This window comes from Ciconia boyciana, chromosome 1, assembly GCF_034638445.1.
Source record: "Ciconia boyciana chromosome 1, ASM3463844v1, whole genome shotgun sequence".
Lineage (NCBI taxonomy): Eukaryota > Metazoa > Chordata > Aves > Ciconiiformes > Ciconiidae > Ciconia > Ciconia boyciana.
In genome coordinates this window covers 18301964-18322643 of record NC_132934.1, presented here as the reverse complement: position 1 = coordinate 18322643, position 20680 = coordinate 18301964, and the positions used below count along the sequence as shown (strand labels likewise).

Here is a 20680-nt window from a genome sequence, read left to right as displayed (position 1 = left end):
AATAAATTCTGTTTCCATTTCCAATTCAAAATGCTTCCGTATAGTTAAAGAATACCAGTCTTTGCAACTATTACAATTAGAGCTCTTTTTTCCAGATACTTCAGCACAATCCTACTTCAAAATTATAGGTGTCCATAAAATGCTTTACAGTATAATCAAACATGAACATAATTTTGCACATACAATTAAGTATTCTTTAACCATACTTTAAAAAAAATCATTAGCATGATTGAATACGTAATGAAGATTGATCAAATGTCACCTATTACCACAGTTTAATCATCAGTTCATTGTATGAACACCCAAGATTCAAATTAAAAAACAAATAGATTAGTTAACCTATGTCTAAATTACTAGTAAGTTGTTTAATAAGAAGACATATTAGTCTTGGTTGATATTTTGCCTTTTTGAGATTCAGATTTTCCTAAATGAAAAAGCAAAACAATTTTTCTCTGCAGTTTAAAAAGTTCAATCAGCACAGAAACTGAATGTCCTTTAGAAACTATGGAAGTATCAAAACTACTCAATAGGTTTCTCTAAGTACTTTTTGGGCTTAACGCATCATATGACATTAAGTTCTGAGCATAATCATGAAACATTTGTGTTTGAAGCACTGGACAGTTCTGTGGGAATAGGCATCTTTATCTCTTGGGATGAGAACCTGCTGAATGCCAAACACCAACTCAATGTTCAGAGGTGTGAAGTCTGGACACTGAAAACTTTAGCAGCCCAGAAAGAACACACAGCTTTTAAATCAACTCAGACATTAGGAAGGATAACTCCACCAGCATAATCCTATTCTAGTGAAGGATGTTTTATAAACATCTCCAATTAAATAAGAAACCATAACATGCTACATAAATATTAAGAATTATATCAACCAACCTTTTAGACACATCTACAGCAACTATTTCAAAGCATGAGAAGTACACAGAATGGTCCAATTAAATAACCTCTTTCACTTTGGATAAACAAAAATACATATAAAAATGAAAAAGTTTTAATTGACTATGTTTCATGAAGAACTTCACCTGCATGTATATACACACAACACAGTAAAATATGCATCTCTTGTACAAATTTATAATTTCTGTGTGCATAAATAGCAAAAATATATGCAAAGTATAAATTTAAGACCATGACACGAAAGTACTTTATTACAAGTCCTTACTTGTGGCACTATCTACAGAACTGCAGACAACTGACAAACCAAGACATTTGTAACCCAAGAGAGAAATAAGTAAATAAAGTATGATTAGTGGAGCCAAGATTAATTTGTTCAGAACTCTAAAACAAAACCCATTATCTAATTTGTATTTCATTTGAAGTGAATGAAACAAACACACTTACAATATGGCAGCAATCAAAAAAATAGGACTTGCAAAATCCTTATTATAACATGGTTTTAAAAGGTGAATGAACATTTTAACTGCATCTAGGCATAAGTAAAAGTATTTTCCCCAAAATACTATGTAGTATTTATTAAAACAATCGTTCTTTGAAAATAATTTGAACATAACTTTAATTTTGCACTAAAAATACCCTCCTTTCTCTTAAAAATTTGTAAATATTTTTTAGAATATTAAAATGCAAATAAACCAGAAATTGTCCCAATTATAATATCATATGTAAGAATACTTGACTCTCCAAAAACAGATGGCCAGAAGATGCGTTCACTGTGGACACAGCAGAAATACTGAAATACTACTGAACCTTTGAAAAATGTAGCTGAATTCTAAATTAACTTCCTTATGGGAAAGACAAAACACAGAACTCTTTTAATGTTCTTAGGTATTTTTCCATTACTTCCATTTTCAAAAGAAGGGGAAAAATATATATACAGCAACAGTAAAAGCTTTTTTCTTTCTTTTTTTTTTAATAATTTTCTGCATTTTTATTTTTCCATTTATTGTTACTAAGATTCAAGGGCCTATTCTATAATAAGATTGGTGATTACTGGTGAAAGAATCTGGAACACTACTAACACAGAATTTATTTAACTACAAGAAAACATAAGCACAGATGAGGGTGTGCAGAACACAGATGCAAACCCCAGGAGTTGTTCTATAAAAGAGGAAAAAATCTTCCCAAACTTACCCTCACAGAAGATGCAGAATATTTATACTAAGTTGAGTCATCAATACTGCCTTTATAGTTTATTGTAATGCTAATGAGAAGCCAACATAAATAAAAAGTAAATTTAACATTATAATAGGCTTTTTTTTTTTCTAGAACTGCCTTCTTGCTAATTTACAGAGAATGCCATGCAATTTTAACATCTTTTATCAATGTTTATGAAAACCCAAGACTACTTAAGTCTACAAATGCTCAGCCTTCTCCAAATGGCTACCTCAAACTCTAATGTAATTACCAGATGTCTTACAGTAAACTGAAGAATCTGAGACTCTCCCAAGCACGAAACCAGCCAAACGCTAAACATCTGTAAATTCTGGAAACACAAATCCTGAATTAATTTTGGCATTCCTACACCACGTTTCTTTGCTTTCAAGCCTAAATGAAGCAAAACTGGGAGACTGCATGCCCCGTGAGTGTGACCTTTTACAAACCACGAGAGATGGTTCATCATTTAGAGCAGAAAAGCTGTACTGACATTACATGAAACAGAAAAGATAATTAGTTATAACAGATTCCTCATATTATTGAGCTATCTATTGATCCTCCCTCTCAATATTTTTGTATAATTCCTAGAACAATCTGAACGATGATGGCAAGGATATAAATGAGATTGAATAATGTTTTATCTTCAAATTCCATCTGGTCTATAACAATGTTCTATTAACAAACTGAAAAATTCCATTAAACACATGATTCATCAAAATTATTTTCTGGAGTTTAAGCAGACTGCGATTATTATTAAATTAACAGAGTAGCTTGGCTGTTTGAAGTCTACTGCAATGTTCTGCAGTGTACGCACAAGGACAGTTACTTTGAAAGGAACTGTGATCCATAAGGCTGGGTTAATGAAGGTTGCTTGAATCACTAACATAATGCATTAACACTCTCTGAAGGGCGAGCATCACTTTTCATACACGGGTAGCCCATTACGATTAGCAAACAAGCTGTACAAGCTTCAAACACTCACGCAGCTACTTATTATGTTAAGATTCTCTTCACCATGCAGCCACCCAGCATCAAGAAAATAATGTGACACAGTAGCAACAGCAATATTATTTTCTTCCACAATAACCTTAATTAGCACTTAGGATATTTACAGTAAATACAGATCGTGAGATTTCTTTTTTAAAAACCAAAGTTACTGAATTCATATCAACCATACAGTTCCCTTCAGCTACAGCATAGCAGACCCAATATAAAGATAAAAAGGCAAAAGCAAGAAGAAATGCAGAAGAGCAAACAACAACAATTTATAATTTAATCAAACTATGTCATGATTCCATCAAAAAGCCAGCCAGGTCAGGATCCCTTACCTGAGACATACAAAAGTTTATGAAATGACAGCAGTACACATCCACCATTGCCTATCTAACAACTAAAATTTTATTTCAATCTTACATGTACTTTGGTATTTTTCTAGCAAAAGAAAGTAACTGAGTGCACAGTCTTCTAGACAAAAAAACCCAGCCCTAAGAATACTGAAAGATGCATATCTTTTACTATCCAAAACTTTACCTGGACCGCTGTATTGTAAGGGTTGTGATCAGCAGTACAAAGTCCAGTTGACAGCTCATTACTAATGGCATCCCCCAGGGGTCAATACTGGGGCAAATACTATGCAACACCTTTATTAACAACTAATGATGGCATAGAGTGGACTCCCTGTGTTTGTGGATGATACCAGATTGGGAGGAGTGGTTGACATGTCGAAAGTCAGGGCTACTATTTGGAGGGACCTTGGCACAATGAAGGAATGGCTGATCAGAACCTCCTGAAGCTCACAAGAGGCAAACGTCCTGTATCTGGGATGGAATAGCCTCATGCAACAGTACTGACTGGGCACCAACTGGCTGGAAAGCAGCTCTGCCAGGAAGGACTTGGGGGTCCTGGTGGACAACAGGCTGTAACTCAAGTCAGCAGTGTGTCCTTGCAGAAAGGAAGGCCAACTGTATTCTGGGCTTTCTAAGCAAGAGAGAAGCCAACAGGTCAGGAGAAGTGATTCTTCCTCTGTATTGACCACTTATGAGACCATGTCTGCAGCATTAGGTCCAATCTGGGACACTGGCATACAAGAACAAGTGCAGTGGAGGGCAACCAAGACAGTTAGGAAGCTGGAGCACTTGACACATGAAAGGAGGCTGACAGAACTGGGTTTGTTCAGCCTTAAAAAGAAAAGACTATGAACAGCTGCAACTACCTAATGGGAGGGTGTAGAGAATATGGAGCCAGATTCTTCTCAGAGGTACGCAGAGATAAAATAAAAGGCAGTGGACATCAGTTCCATAAACAAAAATTCTAATCATTTATACTAAAAAAAATAAAATAAAAAAATCACAATGACTGTAGTCAAACCCTTGAACAGTCTTACCCAAGGAGGCTGCAGAATCACCATCCCTGGAGTTACTCAAAACTCAACAGGGCAAGACTCTACACAGCCTGATCTAAGTTGGCCCTGTCCCCTTAGATCAAGAGAGGCAAGAGCAGAGGCTGAAGAAAAAATTGGATCCACATTTAGAAAGATAAATAAATAACTACAGTTTTTGATGTGGAACTACTTCAACAATGTCCTATTAAATACAGTCCTATAAAGACCTTACAAAATTATTTTAAATCAGATAAAAATCAGGAACCCACACTTTACTTTCAGTTACAAAGACTGGTAAAGGACAGTTTAAGAAAACACATTGATTTGCTACAACCGTCTCAGGTTTTTTTTTTTTTCTTTAAGTGTAAAGGCTTAAAAATAATGCTTCCCAAACCTAACCACTGAGAAAAGTTATTTAACTATATCTCTAAAGCATCGAAGGTACAAATAAGCCTTCAGCATTTCTTTCTTTCTTAGAAACTAAACAATAATACATTGTATTATATTTAAAATTTTTATTAAACAAAATGATAAGGTTGATTATCAGAACAGTATTTTTCATTTTAAAAACTTGGTTAAAGAATTTGTTTATATAAATGTTCATTGACAAAGTTCATGAAGTCTATCTGTAGGCATTATAATTATGCACTTCATTTAATATACAATCATTTGCTTCTATAAATAATTGAAATATAAACACCAATATTTATATAAGCATAAAATGACATATAAAAAGTCACACTGCAAGCAGTTAGATTATTTTTGAAGTAATAAATATATATGCTTTAAAAATATTTTAAATATCAATATTTCGCTACCCTATATACAGAAGTATCCCGTTATATTTTTCATATTCATTTACATTTTAAACAGAAAAATGCATCTACAACAAAAAGTTTTACACACATTTACATTTATAGTGTACTATTACATAAACATTGTTCTCCTGCCCTTAGTTTTTGATCATTAAAAATTCTTTAACATCCTAAAAGGGCACAAAGAGCTTTATCAAATATTCAGGATGTAAATATGTGCAGGCCAATCCAAAATCTGCTACGGTAAGCACTGGTACAAAAAAACTTCACAGTATGTGTAATGAAAAGATGGAATTAATCTTTCCAAGAAGATTATCAAATATTAAGCTAGATAAGAAATACTTTTTCTATCTCATCATTGACAGGCTAGTGTCGCAAATATATGCCCGGTTCTGCTTGGCAACATTTTGTTAATACTCTGTTCATTAATTTAACAAACTATCAAGAGAGTATGTTCAGAATGGGCAAGCATTATCTCTTGCATTTCATTTAATTAAACTCTGTTCTAGCAATATGACAGTCAGCATTTCATGAAGGGAATTATTTTAAGGATGAAGGTAGAAAATATTTCCAAGTGCCCTGCTAAAACATGAAAGCATAATCTAAAATTACCCCTGCACACACTGTAATTTATCTATAATATTAAAGATGTTATTTCCAGAGTTCATAATTAATTGGATTCCACAGAGAAATTATTCAGGCATTCCAGATAGCAAAATGATGCACAAAGGCACAAAACATAGTGCCGAAGGACAACCATAAACAACCACTGTGACTTGCCCGAATTACAACAATCATTGAGCTTAATGTGAAATGAATACTGGGTGCATTTTGTATGTGGTCATTACTCTGCTGCAAAGAAATTGCCACTGAATTTTGATTATATTGCCTTAATAAAAAGTAATGAAAGTGGCTCATGCTCTAGTGGCTTTCTTTTAAATGATACACGACAGCGATCTTGCAAAGGCCAGTGCTCCACAAATTGATTGAGTATGACACCTCATATGAGGAAGGCGATCTTAGCCCACCATTGTAGGTAACTGCAGTGATGTTGGCTTGACTTCTTGCAAACATTCTAACCGCTTTCAATGAAACACCAGTTCAAAATTAGGTTAGCTTTTAAGACTTACCATCGATCCGACTAACAAGTTCTTCCAACATTTTCACTTTCTTTTGAATTCCTGGCTGTGCAAACGTGTAGTTGTCCTGAAGAAGAGACCACATACAAGTATAAGTTTGTGGAGGGGAAAAAAAAAAAGTTTCTTTTCCTTCAATTACTTATCTCAATCCATGTATTCTTCTATGTTTTGTTAAGGTGTGTTTTGTTTTTACATTTCCTAGGTCTGCTTCTATCTGTTAAGCAATAAATCATCACATCGTATAGTCCTACTTCAAGTCCCTGTCTCTAACAATATACCCTATAGCTATTGCTGCATCAATTGCTCTCTACTTGCTAATCTAGTGCCCCTGAAGTTACATCTTTATTGCAAAAGTCCACGTAGCTTTAAAAGGCTGTCACCTTAAATGCCAAAATGTGCCAATGCTAGAGATTTTTTTAAGGTGATTTTTTTTCTCATAAATTTACAATTTTATCACAAATAATGTAGGAAATATTAAAATTTAGACCGTAATCAGTGACAGGATAAGAATTTGATCTTTAGAAGTTCAGAATAACTTCCAGCAGCATAAGAAATCAAAAGTCTGTTTCAGTGGAGTCATGACTGTTCTTAACCCAAGGTTACAGTTAATATCATTAATTATAATCTAACACACAAGCTATATAGCTAAAATGGCAGGGTATTTGCATGTATTTGTTTGAAGGTATTAATTCTAACTGGATTTTTTAGTTTTGGATTGCAGCTCTATAATATAGTCTATAGTTTGAAATAATGAGAAAGAGAAAGGTATCTCCACTTTAACCCCAAAGTGATAAATCTTTTTAAATAAAGACATTATTTAAATACACAGCAATGTTTCTGAATATTTGGTTGACAATCCCTCCAACTCAACTAATTTTGTTATGGTTTTCTATATAGAGAGATTCAAGAAAATAAAATTACCAATATATATTTTAAAATAAGAAAGTTGCTATGTAAAATTGTTTTCAGGTAACCACTACCTACATGGAAAACCAGGGTAAAGGATTTTTCACCTCAACTGCTATTGTTTGAATAATTCCCTTATAAAAATCAATTGGAGAGTTGAGCAACTATCCCAGAAATCATCCTAAAAAATTTTTCACTGATGCTGGAATATTATTTTTTCTTGACTTGATTTCAAATGTTAACTTGGCCTTAGAGTAAAGGGATGAATATCAGTTCATTTTTATGTACCTTCAGACATTTTTCTTTTTATTAAAAAAAAAAAAAAGGCCATATTGACTTTCTTGACAATATTTACATGGGCTTTTTTATTTTTATTTGTTTTATGAAACTGAATTGCAATTTAATCTTCAAATTCTATTAAACCTGCCATAAAGAATGAAACCTAATAGCTCACAAAAGAAAATTATACACTAATAATTCTGTTGGTTACAGTACTTCAGCCAACAACAGTGGTTTACAGTATCAAAGTCTATTATGTGCTCTGATCGCTTGTAACCGAGCACAGTAGTAGCTATTTAAAAAATTATAGCTAAGTTCTCTACTGGTCTAGCAGTAGCACTTTCACAGTATTTGATGATAGAAATCAATGTATAAACCAAAACAGTGTTGGCGAGGAAACAAAGATAATTCTCTGAATTTTGGAATTTTCCACAGGCATCACAACTGAAATAGGCAACCATTTCATCTTGTTGGCATTGTCTCTCAAGTAGAACATGAGCATCCTCAGTAGTGCAACAAATCATCAAAATTGAAAGAATGGAAAGTCTCACACAGAATTCAAATCTATAATCTTATTTCGGGGACAGAGGAACTATCCCATGCACTGGGATAATACCTTTTATACAAGTCTGACACACTCCTGTATTAGTCACATATCACATCCAGGATACAGCATCTTTAGGAAACAGTGTATTCATTTTCTTTACAGAAAACTGTAATGAAAACTGTATTCAATTTTTTTTCAAGTGTTTATATACTGTTCTATCTATCTATTTATTTAAAGAAAGTTAACTGGTATTTCTAGATGTAGTACTGTACTCAAGTACAGCAATAAGGTACTCAATTGTTTAATCTATAACAGATCCTCTGTAACAGTATCGCCACGTATTTAACACTGAAAGCCAACACAGAGCTAAAACACTACTACTTCAATCATTAGTCTCTCCCCAGATAGTGCAACTCCCAACTGTGACCTGTGAATCTGAAACTGTTTCCTTTCTCAAAGCACCATTTACTCCGTACACACCTGGAAATGCAATCCAAAACTGCCATCTTGGATTTGAAAAGAGATGTTTGCTCTTCACTATACTCTATCTTTTGCCTATTCATTTATTTTTCTGTCCATTATTTCAGCTGCAAATGAACACAGCTGGGAGTCACTATTCTACTTGTGCTGACTCATCTAACTGGAAAGATCTTTGTTGGCTCCCCCAGTTCTCTCTTCTAATTAAACTACACTGTACATATTCCCTCCTATGACACTTGTAATTGACTTTCTGGATTTTGCAAAACTGTGAGAAGGACTTTGTAAACATAAAAAGTATTCTGTCACCTACTATTCTTCCTCCTTTTGTGTTTATAGGTGGAGGAAAAAGCTAGCAAGACTGGTAAAAAACATGTCAAACTCATGAAATTAATGAATTATTTCTCGGGGCAATATAGAAGTACAGTGGTTAAGATTTTAATTCGTCTATCATACAATTTAATTGGTGATAGCAGCTTCAAAATTTGACTCAACTTTACTCCCAACTCTTCTACCTCCTCCCCCCCAAGCAGCACAGGGGGATGGGAAATGGGGCTTGTGGTCTGTTCATAACACTTCATCTCTGCCACTCCCCATGGGCCACATGTCCTGCCAGAAAGCCTGCTCCTGCACAGGCTCCTCTCCACAGGCCACAGCTCTTGCCAGGAGCCTGCTCCAGCATGGGCTCTCCATGGGCTGCAGCTTCCATCACGGCATCTCCACTGGCTGTGGCATGGGGTCCTCCATGGGCTGCAGGGGGACAGCCTGCCTCACTATGGTCTTCTCCACGGGCTGCAGGGGAACCTCTGCTCCTGGAACACCTCCTCCCCCTCCTTCTTCACTGACTTCAGTGTCTGCAGGGTTGTTTCTCTCACTTGTTCTCACTCCTCTCTCACAGATGCTGCACAGTGTTTTTTTACTCTTTCTCAAATATGTTATCACAGAGGCACCACCAGCATCACTGATGGGCTCAGCTTTGGCTAGCGACAGGTCCACCTTGGAGCTGGCTAGAACTGGCTCTGTGTGCTGGTTTTGGCTGGGATAGAGGTAATTTTCTTTATAGTAGCTGGTACGGGGCTATGTTTTGGATTTGTGCTGAGAACAGTGTTGATAATACAGAGATGTTTTAGTTGTTGCTGCACTAGTCAAGGACTTTTCAGCTTCCCGTGCTCTGCCAGGTGCACAAGAAGTTGGGAGGGGGCACAGCCAGGATAGCTGATCCAAACTGGCCAAAGGGCTATTCCATACCGTATGGCATCATGCTCAGTATATAAAGCTGGGGAAGAAAAAGGAAGGGGGGGACGTTCAGAGTGATGCCGTTTGTCTTCCCAAGTAACTGTTACACGTGATGGAGCCCTGCTTTCCTGGAGATGGCTGAACACCTGCCTGCCCACGGGAAGGAGTGAATGAATTCCTTGTTTTGCTCTGCTTGCGTGCACAGCTTTTGCCTTCCCTATTAAACTGTCTTTATCTCAACCCACGAGGTTTCTCACTTTTACTCTTCCGATTCTCTCCTCCATCCCACCGGGGGGAGTAAGCGGGTGACTGTGTGGGCCTTAGTTGCCGGCTGGGGCGTAACCACAACACTGTCCAACACGGGGTCTCATCTCACAAGAGGACACCCCTGCAGCTCCCCTGCTACCAAAACCTTGCCACATAAACCTAATACAAGTTCTCTGCTAACTTTTGCAGAAAAAAGTGTTCCAGTATTCAACTCACCTACCTATTCCCCCTCACAATTGTGGGTCCTCACAGGAACATTTCATTACTCATCCTGCATATTTTTGTTATATTTCCTCATTTATTCCTTGTGTAACTTTGACCATCAATACTAAGCAAAAGACAAACTCTGAAAAAGTCTTAAGTAACTGACAACAGGATTGTCTTGCCTCAACAGATCTTCAGCAAACAGTTAACAAACTGTCTTATATTTCTAACCACTGTGCTGACACTTTGTAGTAAGTATTCACATATGACAAAGTATGCACGAGCACACAACAGAATCTATGATAAACATTAAAAAATCATACATTGGGTGTACAATATCTAAATTCCTCGATGTTCTGCTCAGATAGCTTCCAACATACTTTCAGTGAACTATGCTAACCTACTTCACAGCTGAATAGTTATAATATCTAGTTCAGACTCTGACACATAATTAGTTTCACCTTACAATACAGAAGGTTAAGACTTTATAATGTCACAAGGGCTCAAAACTTGCTTCAGTCTCAAATCTTTGTGTTAGTAGTCTGTACTTATTCTGTAGAGGCTAGCATAACCACCTCACTGCCCTGCAACTACAAAGAGGTCTGGCAGGACTTCTTAAAAAATAATCATGATAATCTAAAATAAAACATTTCAATTATAGCCCTCACTAAACATGAAAAAACGCATTAGGTAATTTCTTATATTTTTTTAAAGGTTAGAGAAATTCTAAATAGAAGAAACTTGATTAGAAAGTGAAAATAAAGAAAAAATGCACTGAACAAATTTAACTGGGGCTATCCTCCCATATTCACAAAAAGAAAGAGAGAGAGATCCCAGTTTCTAAAAGCATGTTTAACCACTGGGTATCAAGTCCCATCCATTTTGCTAGCTCTATTCTGAATGCTGACAGTAAGATATATCTTGGAAAGGTGTTTACCTTGAAAAGTAAGTCCTAAAGTGACCTTTTCTGTGGATACACTGAGAAAGTGATACTGAGTGAACTAAGGATGGTCCTACTTGCATTCTTAATATCCTCCAAATGTTGGAGTATTTACACTATAAGCCGCTAGCATTTTTTATTTGTCTGTCAGGAATAAAATACCAAAGTAGATTATAGTATTTTCAACCACATATATCAATGAGATTCTTATTAGTCACTCTGATGCATATTGTAACAAATATACTCCATTTCTAATCACCATACGCAGACACAGTACTGACTATTATCTGTTCAAAATATTACTAACTTAGGATGGAGTGCTAAAAAGGACACAGATGCTTTTTAAGTGCATATTAAATGTACTTCCAAAGCAACTGTTCAGTAAATTCAACATATCTCCATTTAATTTTAAATCTCTTCCAAAATACTACAGGTACTTCATAACAATGAGTCTGTAATAAATCTGAAAATCTTTCTTTCCAACTTCTTCAATTATTTCAATTACACATGGGAAAAGAAATGTAAACAGCATTTGTGAATGCCATCTGGTGTATAAGTACAAAGGTAGCTGTAAGCACACATAGAAGGTATCAAATGCCTACTGAGTATTATATATAAATATAATAACATATGTATATTATGAATTATATTTAATAAATTTCTAAGTATAAGTAATATATATACATATATGTCCTTCTGTCTGTATATATAAATAGATATATATACACACACAAACAAATGAAAACACACTATATTACTTTTTCTACTCATTCCTTAGGAAATATTTTAAAGTTTCAAAATGCAACTTTTCTTATCTACACATCAGAAATTTTAACATTTTAGATCCTTTGCCCTTCTGCACTGATTTATATTATTCAAAAATACATAGAAAGAATTTCAGTGTATTAAAAATTGTTTCCCAGGGCCAGAAAATGAAACAAATTTGCAACTCTCTAAGCTAAGAACCTTGGGGAAACAATGCCCTCTGAATGATACAGAACCTTACTGCACTACTTAATATATTGCACATATGACCTTTACTAGAGTTGCCATCAGGAATACTTTCTATTTTGAAAATAGCTAAACAAAGTCCCCCATCTTTTTCTTTAAATAGGTGATGACAGGATAATTTTAAGAGAAGAAGCAAGCTGAAGAGGAAAGGAAAACAACCTTTTATGTCATCACAGAAGGAGAAATAGAGCCAGCCAAATCGAAAGGAAAAAACACTGTCAATAATTTGACAATAATGTCTGCAGCCAGGCACCAGTATAGGCACAGTGCTTCTCATCTTTTTAGGTCACACAAACTGTTCACCAGCAATGTACTGATGAAAATATCAGAACCATTTACAGAAGCAAACGGAAAGTTTTGACACAAAGTCTTCATGTCTTGTTTGTTTGGTTTTAATAAGGTTTAATCAATCAGATCAGAGCTTTTAAATATAAAGGATACAGTAAGCAATCTGTATACGGCATACCTACACATCTATTTCCTCTACTGATGTATATTTAAGAATTCCTATACACCAATTTAGGTATGCTTAAGTATATTATCACATGAACAAAAGAAAACTGGAAGAAAAAAAGCTTTTTGAAGTTGTATATTTTTCTCTTTATGTCCGAAAGGGATCTTCTCAATTTTATTTTTTAAACTCATTTAAGTAATTCATTCACATATTTGTGTATCCTCTAAGCAAACTCCTATTAAAAATCTTGGCTCACCTTGCTCTCAAAGTTATGCAAAAAGGTGGGGGCAGGTGGGAGGGAAGCATGACACTTAGATGATGATAGTATCATGTATATTAACACTATCGATGGTAGGCACAGTTTACCCAAAATGTTTCTTGAAGCTGGAGATCATAATGTAAATGCAATCTTAAATACAGTTCAGGAGAGAGAAAGAGTGTGCATGTACCAGAACAAACAAACAAGTGTGCTGGAGCATGCTGTTTGTGCATGTTCCATAGCATGTTCCATAATTACTCCAAGATACTTCCTTTAAAAGAAAAGATCTTTCAACCTTTGTAATTATTAAACCTGACTTTTGAAAACCTAAAACTTCCTAAGCAGTAGGAAAGTGATTTACAAAGTGTTGCAGCCCAGTATTTTCTACACGGAAAACATTCTCTTATTTATTCCTACATAACATGATGGAAAAAGCAACATCTTATTAAAAAGTAGGTGCTGATTCTCGTGTTATAATAGTATCCATAGTCTCAGAATCAAAGACCCAATCTTCTACTGGGCTGTGTAATCAAACCTCAGTCTTACAGAAGTGGATGTATTATAAATTACAGAAACTGTTAAAGTAGCAATAAAAGAAGTGCTCAGGTGTATTTTTGGATTATGGCGTAGGCCAGACAACAGTTCAAATCTGGGTAAGAGCTAGAAATCATAAACATGGACACTTACAACCCCAAAAGCTGATGCTGTAAATTTTAGGTAGAAGATAAGATATTTTTATTCTGAAGCATACTGATAGCACAGCATATTTCCTCTAAAACACAGAAACCAATGTCTTTCATATATGCATTCAGAACCGATTACAAATAGATTTATTCTCTTCCTGAAAATTTTACTCTCAGTGACATGTTAGAAAACTGCGTTATTGGCTTCCAAAGAGACACAGGCTCCTTAAGAGCTTCTGAAGGCACCTGTCCTGAAGAAAAACTACAGCCCTCAGGATAAATCCTACTGATGCCCTCAATTTTCTATTACTTGAAGTCCCAACAAAGGCATTGTTACAAACTTAAAACTGGGTACTGGGCCAAACAAACTTTTAAGAGCAGTCAGCAGCAAATGACTACACGGGACAATAGGAGCAAAATAAACCCGCAGGGATATGCAGCATTCTTTCAGTTTCCAGTTTGCAGCACTGAGACTTCCCTAACTCAAGGTGGTATATTGGCGATTAAAGTTGTTGGAAGACTTTTCTTCAACCAAACGTCAAACTGTTCAGGTTCTAAACCCATGTAAAATGCTTCTCATCCTTTGACAAGTAGCCCCGCAGCTTAGTTACTCAACCACTCTTTAAGCCTGTCACTCAGCAGTATTACAAGATACTACCTAGGTCTTGCATCAGAAGAGATGGAAAGAAGCTACTCCCTATTCACCTTCTTCATGCAGCTCATCATTTTAAAGACTTTTATTACATTCCTCCACTTAGCTAAGTCATCCAAGCTGAAGAACTTAATCCATCACCCAGAAACTGTTTCATACCTTTTATCACACTTATCTTGCTCCATTATTATTTTTTTTTAACTTTCAATCCATCATTTCAAAATGGGATGGACAGCAGGGATTAGAGCAGCATACAGAGCACAAACTCCTTTTAGGTTTTAAAAGTAGCAAAGTGATGTTTTCTCTTTTGAGGACTACTTACATAAACCTTTCTCCTCCCTACGTGGTAACAGGCAATGCTTCTACCATGGACGCTTAGCTTCTTTATGAACTTCTGGTAAAGGACTGTATCAAAATGCATTTGGGAAATTAAATTAAATAGTACAGTTGTTCACAGTCTCACTGATTCATTCCAAAAGCTACCAGATTTGTGCTGCTTTACAGGACTTGTAGAAAATGTTAAATAATATGGTTTTTATCCTTTAACCATTAATTCTGTTTATTTTTACACTTTCTACAAACTTTCCTGATGTGCATGTCTAATTATCTTGCTCTCCTGAATCCCCTTGAGAGCATTTTCAAAATCTGATGTCCCATCCACCCCATTCCATTCCTCTCATACCAAAGCAATTTTGAGCATTGATCTTCTTGTTTACCCATTACCAGAGACCCTCATAAGGAGGTAATCACAGATATACTTCAAACTGAGCAGAGTTAGCAACTGCCTCTGAAATTCTTACTAGGCATCCTGATGCACAGGATCCCAGTGATGCATTCAATCTTCTCAAACTGATGGGGAGGAACAGAAGTCCTCCAGTGACCAAGCAAGCCACTAGAAATTTCAGGAGAGTCCCAAAAGATCTCTCATGGACAGACGCTAGTCCAAACTCAGCAATTTGCATGCAAAGCTTATTCTTGTGGCATACTCCTACTATACAGTCAGTGATATCACAAACAATAAATTTAATTACAATTCTTCTAAATCAATGCACGATTTATATTTTGCAAAGTAGACACTAATGCTGTATGACTCAGGCTCATTGTTAATGACAGTCTCAGTATAGACGAGTTTGAAGGATCATTTATTCCAAAAATCTAAAATGTTGACATTTTTTATCTCAGTTTTTGGTACATCAAGAGTTTCGAGATCTACTTTGAAATAATCTATCTGAGGCCAGATCATCAACAACCATGACAGAGTTCTTAGCTGCTCAGACTAAATCTACCCAGAGCCATACGGGAAGACCATAGCAGATACGCTTTTTCTACATTTTACCTATTCCAAGTTTTGAACAGACAATAGCAAACATGCTTTAATTATTGTCACATCAAAAGAACAGGACTAACATAACAATTGTGTTAACTACATTCCAACAGCTCGTAATTACAACTCCTCTACTGCCTCAGTTTGTTTAACTTCCTAGTGTTGTTCAATAAAATGTATTTTTTTTTTAATTCAGGTACTAATAAAGTCTTCAAAGAACTCTATGAAGAGGAGCTTCAAACAAGACTTTGAAGATCTGAAGGTCCTTTGGAAAAGGAAAAGTCACACAGAATGACACAATACTGCATGTGTTTTCCCCTCAAAAAAGTCTTCCCTTAATGGTATTCATTCTTAACAGTAATTTATGTGTATCCTGTGTAAGAACATTCTCTTGAATTGAGAAAGGTAAAACCTGTTTACAGAAAAGTTTCTAGACTCTTGTTCTACTTTGAATCTTCTTTTCCTTCACTCTAAGTTTAAAACACCATAAAAGAGTATCTGCTCCAACAGATTATGTAAGAAAAATAGAAGCAGACATCTGAGTATGAATATAGAAAGGATTTGGATAGAAGCACCTGTTGTGGCCATGCTTATGTTTCAGAAGATTTGAGTCTCACATATGACATGCAGATAGAGGAACAGAAAAATACCATTTAGGGGTATCATTTGATAAACTTCAACACTAAAAATGTTGAAGTTGTCCATTTCTCATTAGAAGAAAAGACATTCTAGAATCCTGAACAGGCACAAATGCCTGCCCTAATTGCAGAACCTATTTCTCATGAAATTTCTCATGTTTATGATTTTCCAATTAATATCTAAATTTGAGAAACTGGATATTTGAATTTAAAATTGTTCATAAGTTAGAAATAGCTTTATGGAAGCCACTGATAATGAAAAGAATAAGAGTAATCCCAAGGTATTGTTTATTCATCAGAATAGAAGTCTCCACTCAACAATAAACTCACTTTCAGCAAGACAGAGCAATCTGTTTGCAATCATCACCAGTCATCCCTGTAATTATATACATTATAATTCATAAAGTTCTACAACACAACTTGCACTTCAATTCTAAAATAAAAAGCTGTTACTTTTATAAGTGTTTGAAAACAGAATTCTGATCAAGCAATCCATTGTTTTTCCTTAGAATAGCCATAGCTTCAAGAAAAAATACCACCATGTTTTGTCATTCTCAGGATCCACCTTGGACAAGACACTAGCATAAAATGAACAATCTAGATTTCTGGAAATTACTAAACAGTTATTACCATATAGAAGTTCCATCTCACAGATGGAGTTACAGCAGTAGTAGCTGCAGGAACAGACACAGAGCATGAATATGCAGCTCAAATGTTAAGAGAACTACATACAGAAATAACTGCTGCTAGCATTTCTGACAAATCCTGACAGGACTTCCACATTTCTAAAACATGCATTTTGACTGGCATTAGAATCTGTTTATACAGAAATTGGAGCACGAATGCAGTACTGTCTTTCAGTATCAGCTGTACGATGTTAGTGGAGACTCTGAAGACTGCTTGGGAGACAGTTATATCATGTATCATGTTTGCCCTGAACGCACCACATTTGGGGTGCTACGTTCAGCTGAGGAAGGCGGGAGGAAAGACTACTTTCTCCATTGACCTAAGCTTACCAGAAGCGTTGGGCTGATGCATACCCAGAAATCCTAGACAAGCTATCATTGCATTTGCACAGGTAGGCCCTGAGGTACCTGTGATACAGAAACTTGACCCATGCATGAAAGCACATATGCAACAGACACATGGTTCACATGACAAGAGACAGGTAAGAGACAGATGCAGATACTTACAGTACGTATTCCTTATATCTGTCTATCTTGGCTAACGAACCCATATTCTCAGACAACAGATCTGCAATTTATCATAACCCTAAACTAGCTACCCAAATGAATTGCAGACATAATCAAGAAACTTGTCTTGCAAGAGTTTAATGAAAAGGTACAAAGAAAACTATCTTCCACCTATTTTTTCCTTAAAAATAAACCTTTGGAAGATCCTATGAAGAATTTTCAGAAGAGCTAGCATCAGTTATTTCTGTATGTACTTCTCAACATTTGAGCTCCATATTCATGGTATTCATCTGTTCCCACAGACCTCTGAAAGGCTTTCCAAGCAGCATTCCATCCATCCATCCGTAATTCAGACTTGAGGCACACATTAGCAACAACTTTCCATAACTCAGGAGCTAGAAAGAACTTTGCAGGATTCCCTATGCAGATCATAAATTTTGCTATTTAATCAGCCATAGAAATAGCAAATATATACCTCAGTATACTCCAGTTCCTGGAAATTAATTATCTTCCTTTTATTCTAAAATTTCCCAGGCCCTGATAAATAATGATATTAATATTTTATTGCCATTTTTAATACATCTGGGTAGATCATTATGCAATGCATATATTTCTCCTTTTGTTATTTTATTACCATTATACTTGAAGTTAAAATGAAGAGTTACACTGTATTTTATACATGAACGTTACGTTTTCAGGTGGCACAGATCCACATGAACTTTTTACTTGAATGTTAACAGGACTCTGTTGAGGCAAGTGTTATAAAGGATGATTTAGTAATAAAAAAAGTTAATTACAACAGATATATGGGAATGTCTGCTTAATTAACTGGAAAAAATACTTGTGGGATAAGTTCTAGTTTTCCCATATGCACAGCCATTATTCTTACAGGTGAAAATGCAAAAATACTTAAGTGTCATCTACAGTTTAGAAGTGTTCTAAGGACAACCAGCTTTATCTTAAGCATGGTGGACTGACATCTGACACATTTTATCTTTTGACTGTTCAAGTTGAAATGCAAGACAAAATAGTTTTGGAAATTCACTAGCTATAAAAAATCTAGGAATACATGATTTTTATTCACAATAGGAATGCACCAAAATACTGTCATATAGATTAAAAATGTGAAATTATCAACTAACATGTTGAAAATAATCAAGAATGGTGGTCTTATTTAGACATATTTTGCACATGGCTACACACACCCTCAGAAGCAGGCTTCTATAAATCAGCATTAGAGCATCTTGCAAGAATACAGGCTGGAGACTAACTGGCTGGGGAGGAGTTCTGTGGAAGAGGACCTGGAAGTCTCAACAGACAGCAAGCTCAGACTGAGCCAGTGGTATGCCCTGGCAGCAAAGGTGGCCAGCAGCCTCCTGGGCCAGTAAATGAAGGGAAGTGATTATTCCCACTCAGCACTCATTGTGGAATCACTGAGCTTGGCAGGGACCTCTGGAGACCATCTAAGCCCAACCCCTGCCCAAAGCAGGGTGATCTGGACAAGCTGCTCAAGGCCATGTGCAGTCAGGTTTTGAACTCCAAAGATGAAGACACTACAACCTCTCTGACCAAACAGTTCCAGAGTTCAATCACCTTTACAGTAAAGAATTTTCTTCTAATGTTTAAAAATAATTTATTGTATTTCAAGATCACATCTAGAATACCACATCCAGTTTTAGGGACCTCAATACAAGAAAAACATGAATAAACTGGAGCAAGGGCAAAAGGTCACCAAGATGCTCAGAGGTACGGAGCACAGGGCCTGTGAAAGACTGTGGGAACTGGGGTTGTTCAGCCTGAAGAAAAGACAGGTTCAGAAGCACCTAACAGCAGCCTGCTAAAACCTATGTTATCAACAAGACAGAGCTCAGCTTTTAATAGTGGTGCACAGTGGGAGAATAAGAGACAAGCAGCATAAACAAACATGAAGCGTTCCATCTGGCTATAGGGAGAAACTTTTTCAACATGAGGACAATCAAGCATTGGAACAGGTTAACCCCCAGTCTCCATCCTTGGAGTTTTCAAGACCCAACTGGACAAAGCCCTGAGCAACCCGATCTGACCTCAGAGCTCACCCTACTTTGAGCAGACGGTTAGACTAGATGACCTGTAGAGGCCCCTTCCTACCAGAATTATCCTATGTTCTTATGATTTTAGAAGTTCTCATTTGTTTTCCTGAAATAAATAAGAAAAAATCGCAATGAGGTATAATCTTTCTGGGACAAAAGATAAAGAAAAAAATTGCAGCATACAGTCATGAAGCACTGAAAAGGAAAACCATTACAGCATAACATCATCCAAAAGTGACTGCTATAAGACAGAATATACAGCTACAGATTATAAGATTAACTGACATCTTAGAAAGAGACAAATTTATATTTAAAAAATCTCACTGTATTTCTACTTAAATCAATTTTTAAAAAATTTCTATCAAATTGTGATGAGACATACGTGTAGCCACTTAGTAGTCCATAACTAGAGAGAACAAACTGAGAAAGAAGATGCGAAGTTTTGAAAGATGCGAAGATTTGAAAACACAAAATAGATTAAACTATTGAGTAATATCAAACATTAACTACTGGAAAAGTTATCCAAAAGAAAAATGAGAAGTATTACCTCTAACTGAAGATAAAGACATACTTGCATACACACCCCCAGATCACCAAAAACCAGCATGAGTGAATCTGCTAAAGCAACAGATGATTTGACCAAGTTCTTTATTTCTTCTCTAGGCTAAGAACTGTAAGCATGTCAGGAAGTGATTGTCATGCTGCTCAATGCCAACACTGTCTTTTATTCCACAGGTCCCTATGGTTCAAAGATGTGCTGTTATATTAAAAATACGCAGAGTCACATTAGATAAAGAAGGGGAGGGGGGCAAGAGGAGTGCTGAAGGGAGAAGTAATAGATACTATGTGTAGCAAAACTCGACCAAGAAATACATATTTCTTAATAACACCTTTGACAATTCTGGAATCAAGAAAATGAGACAGTCTGGATGGGCTGGAAAAATAAATGAGTTTTCTGTTAAGAATAATAAAGGGATACAAATACAATCATTTTTCCATTACACTCTTATGCATTGGAAAGACAAACACACAAAAAACGATCTAGCTCGTATTAGTCAAAAATTTCACAACAGGACCCTAATTCTT

At 35.8% G+C, this 20680-nt stretch overlaps 1 protein-coding gene across 3 annotated transcripts in view; it reads right to left on the bottom strand.

Annotated features, from left to right (window-relative positions):
• Nucleotides 1-20680, bottom strand: part of TBC1D22A (TBC1 domain family member 22A) — a 185674-nt gene that overhangs the window by 91191 nt on the left and 73803 nt on the right. For all 3 annotated transcript variants that reach the window (XM_072860205.1, XM_072860218.1, XM_072860209.1), the window contains exon 10: nt 6447-6522. In XM_072860205.1, coding sequence (XP_072716306.1) covers nt 6447-6522 — 76 coding nt within the window. The remainder of the gene's footprint in view (nt 1-6446; nt 6523-20680) is intronic.